This window comes from Eretmochelys imbricata, chromosome 11 (genome assembly GCF_965152235.1).
Source record: "Eretmochelys imbricata isolate rEreImb1 chromosome 11, rEreImb1.hap1, whole genome shotgun sequence".
Lineage (NCBI taxonomy): Eukaryota > Metazoa > Chordata > Testudines > Cheloniidae > Eretmochelys > Eretmochelys imbricata.
The window spans coordinates 39,071,652-39,088,926 of NC_135582.1; the positions used below are offsets into that span (position 1 = coordinate 39,071,652).

The 17,275-nt window shown below is 38.1% G+C and overlaps 1 protein-coding gene across 5 annotated transcripts in view; it reads left to right on the top strand.

Annotated features, from left to right (window-relative positions):
- PPIG (peptidylprolyl isomerase G) overlaps positions 1–16,958 on the top strand; it is a 37,226-nt gene extending 20,268 nt beyond the window's left edge. For all 5 annotated transcript variants that reach the window (XM_077830386.1, XM_077830383.1, XM_077830385.1 and 2 more), the window contains 5 exons: positions 7,694–7,898; positions 9,800–9,967; positions 11,694–11,778; positions 15,233–15,369; positions 15,685–16,958. In XM_077830386.1, the coding sequence (XP_077686512.1) occupies positions 7,694–7,898; positions 9,800–9,967; positions 11,694–11,778; positions 15,233–15,369; positions 15,685–16,804 (1,715 nt within the window). In that variant the 3' untranslated portion in view covers positions 16,805–16,958. The remainder of the gene's footprint in view (positions 1–7,693; positions 7,899–9,799; positions 9,968–11,693; positions 11,779–15,232; positions 15,370–15,684) is intronic.
- Positions 16,959–17,275: the final 317 nt, after the last annotated feature.

Sequence of the window (17,275 nt, forward strand, 5' to 3'; positions counted from 1 at the left end):
AACAGAATCTTTCACTTGGAGTCCGATAGGTTTCTCACTAAGGTGAGGGGAATGATATTACCATTTTTTTCTCCCCTTTGACACCTCAGAGAAATTAGTAATAAAGAAATATGTAACATGGAAAAAAAGGGAAATAAATAGTAATCAATATAAATTAGAAGTTATGAAGTATAAAAAATTGATAAAGGAAACAAGACAAAAGGGCAAAAATTATGGCTGGTAGGACTAAGACAATAAGGAGTTTTAAAAATACATTAGGAACAAAAGAAATTCTAATAATGGTATAGGCCCATTACTACATGGAGATAGTAACATTGTTAATAATGGTGCAAAAGGGGCAGAAGTGTTCAATAAATATTCCTTTTCTGTATTTGGAAAGACACAGGATGTACTTGTATCACAAGGGGATTATGAAGTACTGTCTAGTTCATTAGTAACTAAGCAGGGTGTCATCATCTGCTAAAGATACTGTTTTTAAATCAGGAGGCCTGGATAACTTTCAGCCAACCGCAAGTGTTGTCTGAGGAGATCTTTGGCCCACTGGTATAAATTGTTAATAAATCTTAGAATACCAGGGAAATTCCAGAAGTCTGGAAGAGTGCTAATATTGTGCCAGTATTCAAAAAGAGCAAGTGGTGTGATCTGGGTAACTATAGGTCAATTAGTCTAACATCAGTCTCAGGCAAAATAAAAGAAAAGCTGGTATAAGATTCAACTGTTAACGAATAGGAATATAATTAATGCCAGTGACCATGGTTTTGTGGAAACTAGGTCTTATCAAACAAATCTGCTTTAATTATTTTACGTTACAAGTTTGGTTGATAAAGGTAACTGTAGATGTAATATATGTAGACTTTTGTAAGGTATTTGATTTAGTACCTCATGATATTCTGAATTAAAAAATTAGCATTATATGATATCAATAGGGTGCACATTAAATGGATGAATAAGTGGCTAATTGAAATACCTCAAAGTAGTTTTCAGTAAGAAATAATCATTAAATAGGGGTGTTTCTAATGGAGTTTTGTAGGGATCAGTACTAGGGTTGATGTCCAGTATTTTCATCAATGATCTGAAAGTAAATATAAAAATATAAGTTTTGCAGATGACACAAAGATTGGAATGGTTAATATAGTCATACAGAGTGATTTGGATCATGTGGTGAACTCGGCCCATTCAAACAAAATGAACTTTAATATAGCAAAATGCAAAGTTACACAGTAAGGAATAAGGAACCTACAGAATGGGGGACTGTATCCTGGAAAGCAGCGACTCTGGAGCGGGTTTAGGGATCATAGTGTACAAGTGACTGAACATGAGTTCCCAGTGTGATGCTGTGGTAAAAAGGACTATTGTGATTCTTAAGATATATGAACAGGGGAGCTGTAAGTAGGATGAGGATTTTACCTCTGTATACAGCATTGGCGAGAGACACTAGAATGCTATGTCCAGTTCTGGTATCCTTTTTAAAAATGTGGAGAAGGTGCAATACAAAAATGATTCAAGGGCTAGAGAAAATGCCTTGCAGTCACAGACAAGCACAGAGAGCACAATCTGTTTAGCTTACCAAAAAAGATGCTTTGAAGGTTACTTGATTAGTGTATAAGTACCTTAGTGGAAAGAAAATACTGGTACTAGTGGGCTCTTTAATCTAGTGGAGAAAGGCATAACAAGAACCAGTGACTGAAAGTTGAGCCAGACAAATTAAAATTGGAAGTTGGGCATGAATCACAGTGAAGGTGATTAACCTTTTGAACAAACTACTAAGGGAAGTGGTGAATTCTTCACCTCTTGATGTCTTTGAACTCAAGACTTGGAAGCTTTTCTGGAAAATAACGCTTTAGTCAAACACAAGTCATTGGGCTCAGTACAGGAAATGTAATGGCCTATGGTATACAGGAGGTCAGACTCTATGATCAAGTGGTCTTTTCTGGCCTTTTATGAATCTGAGTTAAGTCTGACTGTTGGGCCACATGCTGTTTCCAATTCAAGCCCAATTCTCTGTGGTGTTATAAGAGTGGCTACATTTCATTAGAGGTTTGAAGTGTGGAGAGTGGACAACTATGCCATTTGGCTATGATTTATGAAGTCTGACAAGTTCTGGACAATATGGTGGATGGGCTGGGGAGGAAGGGGCCTGTTTTAGACATGTTTATAGGCTGAAATTTTATAAGAAAATGAATGGAGAGAAATAATACCTGGCTGTCAGCCAAAGTCCTCTTTCTTTTATAGTAAACTCTGACAGTGAGTTCTCTGCTGTGGCCTGTAATTAACTGGGGGCAAGCTTGTCCTGGTATTCAAGAAGGCATATTTGCCTGGGGACATAAATGATTATGTGTTTGCAGAAAATCCTTGCCATTCTTTGTGTTTGCTTTGCACAGCAATTTCACAGCGTTCCATGTTTGTCCTCTTCCACAAATATGTCAGCCATTGAAGAAAGCTTGCAGCAGTTGCTTGCATTCTACATTCTGCTCTGTTCAGGTAGACAGTCTACCCTTGAGAGTTCCTTACCTTCAATTCCCACTTAGTTAGTAGTCAGTTTGAAGTAGCAACTTTAGAATAGATCTAAACTTGCCACAGAGATGGAAATAAAACTGCATCCCAAATTGGTTTTGACAAGCTCTAGACGATATTATCACAGGAAAGGGGAACTGCAGTACTTGACTTCACCCTTTCTTTCACTGTGTACAGAGACATTTCTTAATTGGGGCTTGGAGCCATCTTGTTTCAGTTAAGTTTAGATAGGAAGAAATGCAGTGGTGTTTTCTAGGAGGATGCTGTCCTGAGTGGAGAGAAAGTAAAGTTCTTCGAGGTTTGGGAAGAGTATGAAAGTAGAGTACCGTAGGTCTTTCTCACGAGTTAGTTCAGAGCTAACGGAATGGACTGTTTTCTATTGGCTGTTCAGCAGAGTATGTGGTGATGCCTCTGTTTGTGTACAGCAAAGAAAGAGTGGACATTTCATACCAGACTTCTTTTCATAGAATACCTTTGGAAACTATTAATTTTTCAATTTTAAAAATGCACCCATCATGTTCAGTAGACAGATACACAAATTTTGTATTGTTTGAATTTGTACAACAAATAATTTACTAAGTCAACATTCTATACAAACCATATAAATAAGCTTCTTAGGCAAAAGCTTGAGAAAATAGACTTTATACCTTGTTCTTCTTTATTGGACCAACAAGGAAAGCAGATGATACAGTAGAGGCCTCTTCACTGAAAACATTCTGCCAGTAGGATTAGGGATGCTTAACAGGCTTGTCAGCTGACTTCAATTGTCATGGTGGTGCATAACTAAAGAAATGGTCTCAGGTGGTTAAGAGCCAAACCATATATGCCTTCTTATAGAGAATTCTTTGCTTTCAATTGGGCCCAGAAGTGAACAGGAGGCTAACAATCTATGGAGCACTGATGTAGTGTCTGTGGCCAACTGCAGTAGGCAATCAGGCCTTTGCAATTTATACCAGCTGAAACTTCCAAGTGAGAATATCGAGAACGTTATGCTCATCTATTCTGTAGGTCACAAAGGTATGAATAATTGTGAAGTTGTGTAAATCTGAAAAGAAAAGTGATTACAGTTGTTACAGATGCGGTTGGGAAAAGACACTTCTGGCCATTGTACCATCTGGGGCTCAAAAAAGTACCCATAAATTGCAAACCCCCTTGTTTAGGATGAGCAAAATTCAGGGGCAAAATACTATGCCCATCAGCTGCTCTAGAAGCTTCTCTGCAGTGAATAGCCACCTCATTGCTGTCTGGATTCAGCTTCATCAGCTTGCTGTCATCCAAGTCACTGTCTCAGCCAGGCACTGGAAAAGCAAAGAGAGCACCCAGTCTGCATGCAATGAAAAAAATAAAATTGCATTTCACCAGTGTACTTGTAGCACCTCAGTATAAATTCCTCTAGAAAGCCATTGGACTTGCAGAATTCCTCTACAAAGCCATTGGACCAGCAAGTCAACATCACCATCTCTGAAAGAGCAGAACCGCTTCAGTGATCTTACCCGCCCACCCAGACAGCTTTTGAAATTGTTGCTTCCATCACTAAAGGACAATTGAAAAGTCAGCCAAATATAACCAATCAAAAACTGGATTGACAGGGAACAAAGAAAATCTGAAGACTTCACATATTGCCTCATTACTGTATGCTCAATAATTTTATCCAGAAAAGGCATATTTGAGACAGGATGGTAGTAAGAGTGTTGAGATGAAGAGATGGTTATCAGTAGCTTAATTATTGCTCATATGAGAAACACTGGCATCTTGCCCTCCCTTAGAAAGAATTAACACACTCTACCAACAGCAAACAGTGTCTCCCTACTTGATCTTGCTAGCCATGAGGGACATGTCCAACTTGCAAACAATAACCTGAAGTTCCCCCAGCACATCGAGAGTACGTGATGGAAGTTGGCTGAAACTCAACCAGAGATGGTATGGATGTTTTGCCTTCCAGAGGTGGATCTATCTCCATTGATTTGGTCAGTCCAGTCCAGATCAGAACAGATTTTTCTGTGATAACATTAAAAAACTTAGTGAGAAATACTAACCTCTGATTACAGGTGATGCGTCGATACAGAAGAAGTATGTTGCTTTTGCCTCCATGACGGCCGTCATACAGCATTTTATATACACTTTTTGCAGTTGATTGTTGGGATACAGCTACCTCCAACCCTTATGATCTGTCAGGATGGTGTAATAAAAACTGGAAAGCAAATGGCTAACCTGTCCTAGCTACTGGTTGAATAATCCACTGCTTGTACAACCTTTAGGCCTAAAATGTGAAACTGAATTAGGTCAGAGAGATTTGTTCTCTCTGTGTTGCTGTCTGCAGGTCCCCAAAATTACACCTTTTCAAAAACAAGTGTGCTGTTGGCTTGCCCTTTTGTTTAATGGATGGGAAAGGGGGAAGTAACTGTTCTCCTTATATCCCCTCCATTGGGTATAAGAGGTAATTAGCATAGATAAATGACTGGGCAGGAGACTATAGATGTGAACATCTGAATGGTATCAATTTCTTCTTCCGTTTTTATAGGGTTATCGCCTCTTTCTAATTTCTATTAAAAAAAAAAAAACGCACCTTGAGGGCTGAACATGACAACCCCTACTCTGGCCACTTATGTCTATGACTATGATCGTGGAACTCAATTTCTGACTCTGTCAAAAGACAGACATTTTGTTAACGATAGCTGAGTGGTTGAAGGACCTAAAGTTACTAATAATTTCCAGAATGAACACACTGCTCTCTGAATTAGCAGTTAATACCCCTCTAAGCGGGATTTCCAGGTATACAGTTGTTCAGGAGACGCTTTTCACCTCCTCTAGCTCTGTACGTAAAGGTCAGTCCTCTGCTTCTGACTACTGTCTCGTGGTTCTACTTCAAATATGGAATTAACTGAGTTCCCATTTCATTTTCAAAATAACTAGTATACAACTTCCAGTACCTGAATTGAGTTAAAAGGTTCCTTACTACTGTCAATTGAACACAGTAAACCCACTCATTGTTCTTAAGTTCTCTGAATACACAACAGCTTCATGTTGTCAGGGCTGCCAACAGAGATCTCTGCTGGAGTGGAGTTTCTCTGCAACTTTACTTCTTCAGAATTAAGGAGCTTCACAGGAAGGAAGCTGGTTGTCAGCCTTCAGTTATTCGGAGCTGTTGAGGGGCTCGCTTCTGTTGAACTGTGGAGCTCCAGTCATTTCAACCTCCATAGGTTTGTAAACCTGCAGTGAAGAAAATTAAGGCTATATTTTGTGGAATTTAGGTAATTGTAAATGTGACCATTTTTCTGAAGAACAGCTACTCCAGAGTATTAGCTCAATATTTATTTTATAACCACATCTTATTCCACTACAGCTAGGTACGGATTACGCGTCTCTGCACTATCAAAGCCCTTGTGCTCAGCTCACCTCACTGTCTTCTTTTGGTGCTCTTTCTCATGGTTTCTTCCAGAGGAGGCAATGTTTTAATTTGCAGCTTCAAAGGGGATTCACTGAGTTGATGCACATCCAACCAGACCTTCTTTTGAGATAGTAGCATCCACTTTCTAGCTGTACTGACTTTCTGTGCCCACATTTTTGTGCTCCTGCCTCTCCCTTTGCAAACACCCCTGCCTTAGAAGGAAGTTTGAGGCTGCTTTTTGCCACTATAATTTGTACCACGCAGACATTCCATTTTCTGTACATTGGTGTATGCCTGCTGAAATCAGCATAAACCAGTAGTTAAGCTGATTCATTCACTTCTAAGATAGCTCCCAATAACTGTTTAAGTAGACAAACATGATCCCGGCTGGGAGTCATATTCAAATTTAAAATTCTTCTTTTACTCTGAAGTCTGTTTTTAAGATCATAACAAATTTTCTGATGAAATGCGGTTTTCTACAGACACAATGGGGTTCTTTTCACTTTTTAAAAATTGTCTTTGGCGTATCTTGTCTTCTCTAGTGCCTGAGATTCAGCCTTTTACCATACAAAACTGTTCTATACCCAGTGATGTTTTTCTTTGCAACTTACAGAGAGAAAGAGAGGAAAATAAAACTAATTGCATTAGCCAATTATAATGATGATGTTCCAGAGTCTGAAAATATCCTACAGCTCCCCTATTTTGACACTCTTTTGGAGGGGTGTGGGCGAATCTGGTTGGAGAATAGCTTGGATTGAATTGGTTAATATATCTAGTTGAGACATCCTTTTTATTTTTTAATTTACCTGATTGATGAAAGGATGAAATACGTGTTATTGTTTTAAAATTGTGTCTTTTACACTACTACTTTTGCCATCATCAGCTCCTTTTTAATGATACGTGCTTCACATACTGTCAAAGTTAAGAAATTAGCCCTAATGGATTTGATATCTGCCTCCAAAAGTGGCACTGTACTCCTTTTCATTAGAGGCCATGGATATGATAAAACATAGAAACTGCCATACAAGATCAGATTAATGATCCATCGAGCCCAGTATCCTTTCATGGACTGAGGATGGTGAAAGGAACTTTATAGTGGACAATTGTGGGAAAACCTACCCATGGTGGAGGTTTCCTTTTAAGCTGAGACAATTAGTAGTTGGCTTGCACCATCATACTTCATGGCATATTTTTGTAGAAAAATGATGAGCTTTGAGGGTCACTTCTATTTTCTGAGCTCAGTTTCACTTAAGAAGAATTATCTTTTTCGTGGGTCTTCCCCAGTCTGTGGTATTTCATGGTGAGCTAGCTGCTAAGTGACTCATTGGATCAGCCTAGGTCATGTGCTGCTGCTTTCAAACTGGTTTAATTGGGTTTGAACAGAATATATTGTCTGAGATGCTGTTAATACTGGAATCTATAGAACAAACTTCTGATCAGACTTTTCATTCTGTGATATACTTTTAATGTAAGATTGCTTCTAAAAAGGAGTAATATTTTAGTACAATTAAAGTGCTACGCGTTACTGAGAGTTCACAGTTGGTAATAAAATTTTCCTTTGTAATTAAAATAAATGGACTATTATGTGTTTTAAAATTTCTCCTTTATTTGTATGACAAAATATTTTCCCCAAATCTTTATTATGTATTTACCATAATGACTTTAGTTACAAGGTAAAGTATCATGTCAGAATTATTTAGGAAGTTTGGGAGATATTAGAATTGTCTATTCTGAGCTTTCGATGGAACTGTTTGACATCTAAATTTATGTCTTTGTAACTTTGATTTATAGCCAAGAAAGAAGAGAGGAAAAGACACAAGTCTTCTTCCTCATCCAGCGATTCAGAAAGTTCAAGTGATTCAAAATCTTCCTCTGATTCATCATCTGATTCTGAAAGTGCTTCTGAAGAGAAACCTAAGAAGAGAAAAAAGAAACACAAGAAAAATTCTAGAAAACATAAGAAGGAAAAGAAAAAGAGAAAGAAAAGTAAGAAAAGGTAGGATTATATTGCTATTCTAAAAGACTTTTGGAACCAGACCAAATTTGCTTTTTTAAAAATTTAAATGTAAAACTTAATATATGTTAGTACATATGCTGTAGAAAAATAAATGTTTTCAGCTAGCTACTTTCTTGCTTTGGTGTTGATGTAGGAAAACATTTCTGTGAATACAATCATTTCAGTTTTTGCACATATATAATATAATTCTTTGGTACATGCCTGTTTGAACTAGCACCATTAGGTGTGTGGAGGATTGCAGTATCCTTGATTATTTTTTTGTAAATGACTTCGGTTTTCCTGCTTTAATACTACACTGGCAATAATGTATATGTAACGAGAGCCACTTGTATAGTTTGGATTGAGATTTTCATGTGTTGATTTGTAAAGTTGCACATTGTAAAGTTAATACCTTGACTCATTTTTATATTCATTAAGTTGAATTAATTTATACACAATGAGACTTTTATAATGTGTGATGAGGAGCCTACAGGTCTAAAACGAACAAAATAAAACCTCAAACATATTAACACCTTAATTTACTGATGTGTAACTTGTAATAACTTCTCAAAAATCAGGTGCCAAAGTTAAACTTGTCTGGTGCTTTTGAAAATTTTGCCCAAGCACACCAAAGTCTCCTTAAAAGGCAATGGAACTTTAGGCTCCTAAGTCATTTGGCTGCTTCTGAAAATGTTACCCACAGTTTACTACAGTATTCCCATGCAAAAATCTGACTTAGAGGTAAAGTTGTTATACAAGTGTGTTTTCTTTCAGCGCAACCACTAAGAATCAAGGAAATCATCTGTTACAGCAGTGCTATATTCTCCAGACCATCCTCAGCTTCATGTATTTACCGTCTAAACGCACTCAGCTTTCTCATGCTCCCTTTAGATTCCAACAAATAATCATACAATTCCTCACAGTTTTACATTCAAACATACAATCTGAACGTGACCCTTTTTATATAAATTTTCCAAACTCTGTTTCTTCTAAAATAGAGTTGGCTGAAACTTGGGACTTCCAATTTGTGAGAAATTTTGGTTTTTGGAAATTTGATTTCATTCAAAATCAGGCAGCCCATGGAGCCAGCTGGCCCAGGAGTCTGGAAGCCCTGGGGTTCCCAGCCCAGGGGAGTCTGCTTTGTGTGGCTGCCCTAGAGTCACAGACCCTGGAAGTCCATCCCAGGACCTCCAGGTTCGCAGCTCTGTGGCAGGGACCCTGGAAGGCCTATGAACCAAAGTTCTCACAGTTTTCATGCTTGTGGCTGAGGAGCTGGACTCTTCCATGCTCCCAGCTCCACAGAGAGGCTTCCATGCTCCCAGCCTAGAAACCTGGCATGGCAGGCCTGCGCTCAGAGCTACAGACTATGGATGCTCAGGCTCCCCAGAAAATTAACAACCAGCTCTAATCTAAAGATGTAATATAAGTATATTCAGCAATTCACTGTATGTATGAAAAAATAATTGGTGAAAAATCTTCTGTAATGTCAGGTGGGAATACATACATAATATACATCTCTGAATGAAGACCTCATGGGAGCAAAATGGCAGCTGCTTTTGAAGCCTTAGCCTTTGTTTTATATGTATAAATACTTTCAAATATCTGTAAATGCTTGGGTTGATAACTTTCAGATTTTTGTGCCTTAGCTAGATTTCTTTTTTATTACTACTAAGAAGACAATTAACTATAACCTGCAGAACTCAGACCTTTTCTAAATTGCTCTGATGATGAGATAAATAATTCTTCTCTTTTTTTTTTCTATCTGTATCTTCAGTTGACAAAGCTTCTGAAGTATTTAAGTATAGACAGGTTGAGAGGCCTTTTCTGGAAAGCCTGAATCTAAAGTACACAGATATTTAAAACTGAAGCATTGATAGCTTTTTGTTTGTGTATAACTAAAGCTCATCCAGTGAAAGTGAAGATGAAAACCCTGAAGCACAGCCATTGTCTACTGTCCGTCCCGAAGAGATCCCTCCTGTACCAGAAAACAGGTTCCTCATGAGAAAAAGTCCTCCTAAAATAGATGAAAAAGAAAAAGAAAGGAAGAGTAGGGAGAAGGAAAGAGAGAGGTAAGCTTACATGTGTTTTGAGTGGGACTGCACACTGACAATGGTGTGATCAAGTCAGTACTTTTAGATTCATAGGTCAAGTCCAGGTTTCCCATGTGTTGCTTAACCACTAGCACGTTATGAGCAGTGGCACTTCAGATTTCATTAAATGTGCTTGTTTGTAAGGGTGAATAGTGTGGATATTACAATGATACATTTTAAGGGAATTTTACAAGGAAAATAATGTAAGAAGGAATATAGAAAATTTAAGCCTGACTTACAAATACAGTTTCCACTTGAGATGGCTGGCTCTGGGGACTTACAAACAGTATATGGAGCTTTTCACTTCAAGTGTAGATCACTGCTTTAGTATCAAGTGTTGTATGCAGCATAGTTGTAGCCGTGTTGGTCCCAGGAAATTAGAGAGACAAGGTGGGTGAGGTAATATCTTTTATTGGATCAGCTTCTGTTGGTGAGAGAGAGAAGCTTTCGTGCCACACACAGTTCTTGAGACCTTTCCCAGATCTGAAGGAGAGCTCTGTATGGCCCCCTGCTTCTCTCTACAACAGAAGTTGGTCCAGTAAAAGATACTACCTCACATGCCTTGACTCATTAGTATCCAGTGGAAATTCAGCACCATATTACAGTTTAGTGGCTCATATGAAATATTATGTTTCTCAATCCAGTTTGTGATGAACCACCTTAAATTGGACACTGATTCTTTCTGCCATACCTCATTAGACCAATAGTTAATCTTCTCTAGTATCTTATTACTGACTATAGCCACTACAGAAATTTCTGAGACAAGTACAAGAAACATTATAATGGATAGTTATGAAATAAACTGTCCATATAGGAAATGTATTCCTGACCACATGCAGTTAGTGGTTTACTTATGCCCTGGAGTGTAGAGATTTATATTCCCTGTACTACACAAGATAAAAAGTATATCTGTTGTTCTTGATATATGTGTATAATTCTCTTACTGTGCTCTTGGCCTCAATGTTATCTTGTGGGAGGGAGTTCCATTGGACTAGGCAGATGAATCTCAGCATTCTAAGTTCTCTCTCCAGATCAAGGCTGGAGCACACTGATCAGTTAGTGTAGTCAGTCTCGTACTGCACAAGCCATGATGGTACAATACCTATCCTGAGGCTAAACAGAGTTGTTCACTCCTTATGGCTGTCCCTGGAACATTTCACAAGCTGTAATTCCTCTGCAAATTATTATTTATTTTTGCAGCACCCAAAAGAGTGCTTAGACTCCTCGGAGAAACATTTAAAGAGACCAGGTCCCTATGCTTAAGAATTAGACAGGACAAATTTAGGCAGAATGAATGATAGGGATGAGGAAGGGCCAGGCTTATATTATGATGACACAGTGACTTTGTTTTGGCATGTACATGTATTGAGATGTTCCTATGCCAAGTTTTTTCCAAAAATCTGTAAGGGAACACTTATTCTCCCATCTGCCCCTAAAAGGATTTTTTAAACTTTGTATGCTTTTTTATATACTATGAATAGGATGATAATATTTAAAGTAGTGAAGTGATGACCATTAGTTATTATCTGAATTGGCTGGAGAGTGATAATTAATCTTTGTTTTCATTTGGGCTGACTTCTTTTAATTTGCGAAAGAACCAATCCAAAATAGTAGTGGAGTCTGTCTCAATGATCTTTTCCTGTCTTTCTCCCGCCACAATTTTTAAAACAATGTAATAGACAGCATCAGTTCTCTTCTTTTTTAGTAATCCATCAAATTCCCAGTCGTCATACCAGAGAAGGCTTTTAGTGACCAGATCTGGAAGGAAAATAAAAGGAAGAGGACCAAGGGTAAGTGTAAACAAAGAAACAAAACCAAAAAAAAACCCCAACCTTGGTATGTGGTGGTGATTTGCACTTTTATAGCACATATCATCTGAGGATCGCAAGGCAATTTCACATCCCTCTTGGGAAAGAGGAAGGGTGGGATTATGCCCATTTTACAGATTGGCAAAGTAAGGCATTGAGGTTAAGTGATTTAATCATATAGTGAGACACTAATAGAGTTGGGAATAGAACCCAGCAGTTCTGACTCCAATCCTCCTGGTCTGTGCACTAGCCAGTATTGCTCACTAAATACATTTAAAAGAAAATTGTTTTTAATGTTGAAGTTTTTAGAAGAAAACTACATCTGTTTTGCTGAAATTACCTGAAAGTTCAAAAGCATGAGTTGTTAATCATTTGGAATAAACTGTAAAATCTTAAATACTACTGGCAAAATCTGAGTTTATTGCCAGTAGTCCCATGAAAAAGTAACATTAATTTGTTATGCTTAGTGTTGAAGTCTGGTGGAAGAGATTGGTTAAGCATTTTCCAAATTGCTTTAATATTGGTTTGAGAAATAGTGTCTTGTTGTAATAGGTCCCCTATGCTGAATTTCATACCTGGATGCATGACAGGTGAAATTGTGTGTAGCTCAAAGCTCTGAGTTGTTGAGCTACCAACTGGTAGGAAGTGCATGCCTTCCTGCTTGATTGTTCCAGTGTCCAGCAATGCCACTCCTCTGCTCATTTAGAAATCCACTTTTGATATATATAAAAGTAGCAAAGCCCAAACAATCCCCAACTCTGAGGGAAAAGTCAGTGGTAATCTTCTTATCTGTATAAATCTTCAGAAAAACAGTAAGCAGTTTTCTTCAAAGGATCCAGTGTACAACAAAATTCTACTTTATAGAGAACAGAAAACTCTAAGAATGTATCAAACAGTTTTTATATTAAAAAAATCCCAAAGTTACTGACAGGCACCAGCAGAAAATATGGCTCAGAAAAACAACCTAGTTCCATCAAGTGCTGACATGTCAGGTGCCAGAAGTTTGAGAGTCAGGATAGGAATCTGTAATAACAATAATCCTAAATAACAAAATTCCAAGTAAATTATTTTTTCATGATTAAATTTTAATAAAGTCCACTCAAGTTAGATTGTTAAATCAGGTTGGCGGTTTCTGTTGTACTCTATACTGTGACACTGAGGCAGCATCTATACTAGGGGAAATGCAGAAAAAACATTCCCACTGATACTAATCCTAGATCAGCTGGATTTGTGGGAGCTCAAATGTAGATTCATCATCAATGGCTGAATCCATTTTTATCATCATTTCATCTGAAAGCAAGCCTAACTGAAATTATGGTAAAAAGCAGGCCAGAACCTGAGACCTTATCCACTTAATGGTACGTTGCGATGGCTTTTGAGACCGTTTCCACTCAGTAGCCCCCAAGATCCTATCCACTTGGGTCCCATGAACTCAGCTCAACTCTGAACTCTTCCTTGAGGTTTCTTCTTGATTGGCGTACAATCAAACTACCCTGGAATTGATCAGGCTCAAGTGTAGGGGATGGGTACAGGGCATATCACACATCTAAATTCACAGCAAACCTCTTCTTTTGTATAAATTTACACATTACATTGTGTTCACTATACATTGCATCCATGCATTTTGGGATTGGTTTGGTTCCTACAAAGTGACTAATCTCTGTACAGCATGCTCTGCCCATGCATGACTTACTCTTTACCTCATCTTATGTTCCAGGCTTATCTTGGCCATTTTAAATGGTTTCCTGAGTGTTGCCCCTTATCTTTGCTAGTACAAACATTCTTTCTGTTCGCCTACTGACCCATTTACCTATCTTAGCTAGTACAAACATTCTGTTTCCAGCCTGCTGATCCATTCACCTCCCTAATTCTGTCTTTCAAGAAATGAGGCCTCACCCATGTCCAGTTACTCATGTCAAGCCAGGCCTACAATGATGAACATTTGCAATAGCCCTTAAATGTTAAAGCTAATGGTGAAAATTTTGTAAAGTATTGCTCTGGTGATGCTTAGCAAAATGTTATGGGAGTTTTCATTGCAGGACAAGGCTGAGCAGCATTCATCCTGATGAAGAAAATTCTTTAAACTTGATATAATATCTCAAAGATTTTCAGGTTCAAGCCCAACCATTCTTTTTTCAAACAATAATACCTGGCTCTTACATAAAACTCATTTAAGGTCTTTTGGAATTTCTGAGATTGCTGTGTGGATATATGATCAACCATTTGGGGTATCCATTTTAACTGAATATAAAATGTAAGTGTAGTATTTTTGTATTTCTATAGTGCCTAGGAGCCCTAGTCATTCAGTACATAATTTTCAAGTGCTTGTGTGTTTGTTTGTTTCCAAATATGGCTCAGATTCCATTCCTTCCAGAACCACCTATATGCTGCGTATATATTTGAAAATAAAGCCGCTTTTGAGTTACTTGAATGCAATAAACCAGATTCAAAATTTTTAATAAAAAATGCCCCCAAAACCCCTCCCTTACTCTCTCCACGCCCTGCACTCTCAACTCCAAAACGGCATTTTGCTCAAACTTGCAAAGAAAGCTGCTTCTTGGCCCAGAGAGTAAGCACAAGAAACGTATGGGGGAAAAAAATTTTTTTGAGGAAGCAATTAGTGAGTGAAAATGGGGATTAAAAATGACATGGTTCTTTAACCTTTTACGTTAGTGAGAGGCTTAATAAAGTGCTGGCAGGCTAAACTGATTTTCAGGAGGGAAATATTCTAGTTTATAAAGGCTGGTAGATTTGCACCAAGATACTTTGCATATCAGAATTCAATAGCAAATGCAACAAAAAATGAGCTTATGAGACTGCTTTGCAAGTTTTTATATTTCTTCACTAACTTTTTTTTCCAGATAATGTTATACAGGTGTTAACCTTTATTTTCAGTGCTTTTACTATGAAGTTTGACTGCAGTCCAGAGGTGAGATTCTCCCCTACTTGCTGGTAAAGGGGCCAGAGCAATGTAAACTGGCTCTAAAAGCCCTGGATCCAGTAAAGGGTAACTGAGGAAGACAGCTGCAGACTATCTTCTGTGGATTCCCCCCACCCTAAACCCTAGTAGTGGGGATGGGAGGAGCATGTCAGATATAGGGGAGTCCTCGTAGCCTGAGACAGCTATGTGAATTGTCAGTTACTATAAGTTGTGGAGCAGTCCATTGGCAGACTGTGGGAGGAATGTTGTAAATTATACCAGCTTTCAGAATTGATTTATGCTAGCAGCCAGTCTGGCCCTCAGAGCAGCCCAGAACGTAAGTGCTGTAAAGATGACATAAATCCACTTTTGCTCCTTTTTCTGCTGGGCTGAGTTCTGTGCTGCATTTCTGGTAGGAGCAACTCAGAATCTCACCCCAGATGTATGAGAAATCTTGCATACTGTGGAATGTTAAACTCTGTTGTATCTAACATTCTTTCTTTTTCCCTTCTCAAGCGCTATCGGACGCCTTCCAGATCCAGGTCAAGGGATCGCTTCAGACGCAGTGAGACTCCTCCACATTGGAGGCAGGAAATGCAAAGAGCTCAAAGAATGAGAGTTTCCAGTGGAGAAAGATGGATAAAGGGAGACAAGTAAGACACTGCTTTTTTCCTATATACATTGGAATTTCTGTCTAGAATACGGTGGTGCCTTTTTGATCTGTTGTATCACAGTGAATTTTTTTTAGTCTCAGAATATGTGGTTTTGGCTTAGTTATCTCTTTCCTATCTTTGCTTTATCCCTTTTAAAGCACCCCTCTTTATGGTTATGGTAACTGTGTAGCCATTAATGTAGATGTCATAATACAAATTAAACTTAATGTGATGATTAACAGTTTCAGTAGTGAAGTTACTTCTTACTTTTCTTTAGTTCAAAAGATTTTAAAATAAATATTTTCTTTCTCCAAGGGGTGAAGTAAATGAAAACAAGAAAGATGCTCAAAAAAGCCCTGGGAGAGGAAAAGAGAGAAAAGTATCAGACCACAGACAAGTCTCTGAGAGTCCAAACAGAAGAGGGGAAAAGGAGAAGAAGACAAAAGACCACAAATCCAGTAGTAAAGACAGGGAGACAAGGAGGAATTCAGAAAAAGACGATAAGCATAATAAAAGCAAGGCCAAGAAAAGAGCTAAATCTAAAAGCCGGAGCAAAAGCAAAGAGAAATCAAAGAGCAGAGAAAGAGACTCTAAGCACAACAGACATGAAGAAAAGAGAGTGAGGTCAAGAAGCAGAGAGAGGGATCATGAGAGAGGTAAAGACAAGCACTATGATTCTAGAGGGAGAGCTAAAGAAAGGAGCAGAAGTAAGGAGAGGTGTAAAAGTGCAGGATCAAAAAGTAATGAACAAGATCACAGTAAAAGCAAAGATAGGGAGAAACATGCTAAGTCAAGGAGCAAAGAACGTGAGCAGACTAAAGGAAAACATAGTTCCAATAATAAAGCAAGAGAACGGAGCAGAAGCAGAGACAAGGGGAAGAGAGCCAGATCTAGAAGTAAAGACAGAGACCGGAGTAGAAGTAAAGAGCATTCAAAAAATGAAGATAAAGAAGCAAAAAGAAAAGGAAGATCAAGAAGTAGAGAGAGAAAAGGCACACCAGAAAAATCTAAAGGAAAAGAGAATAAGAGAAGGAGAGACTCAAGGAGCCATGAAAGAGAAGAAAGTCAAAGCAGAAACAAAGAGAAGTATCTGAACAGAGAAAGCAGAAGTTCACATAAGAAAAATGACGCTGAAAGCCAAAGGAAGAAGCGTTCAAAAAGCCATGAAAGTAGTAGCCCTGAGACCAATAAAGATAAAAAGGCTAGTAGAGATCAGGATAAAAGTCCAGACTCAAAGAGAAGACAAAGCAGTAAGGATAGAGAATTTAAAAAATCGTCTACACACAGGAGTAGGGAAAAAGAGAAGACTAGATCCTCATTAGAAAAAGAAATTAACCAAAAATCAAAGAGTCAGGAAAGAGACCATGCCGATCGTAAGGATAAAAAGTCTGATCACGAATCAAGTCCTGGAACAGATGAAGACAGACGTGGATGAGCTATGGACTTGTTGTTTCCATTCTGTCTCAAAGTTTGAGACATTTTGGGGAACACCTTTTTTTTTTAATGTGGACTTCAGTTTGGTCTTTTGATAATCTAAAACCTGGATCATTTGTACTGCGAAAGTTTTAATAAACTTGAAATGAGAAACATTTTATGTGTAATACAGTGTGCTGTGTTTTAACTGTTTCATTGCTTGTGTATCCTTTTTGTGTGTTGACAGCCAGGGGAATACCTTCTGTGTTGCATATACATTTTTAATTTATAAACTTGTTTGGCCCATTGCAAACATATGACTGTCTTGTAAAGAGGCTTTTTTTGGTTGGGGGCAGGGAGAAGCTTCAAATATATTAAATGTCCTTTGAAGCTAGTAGAACTCTGCCAAGCTGTGTCTGTCACTACAATGTAATTATATTCCTAATACAGTAGTTAAAAAGCCTAAGGAATGGATGTGTGGGGGACAGAGATT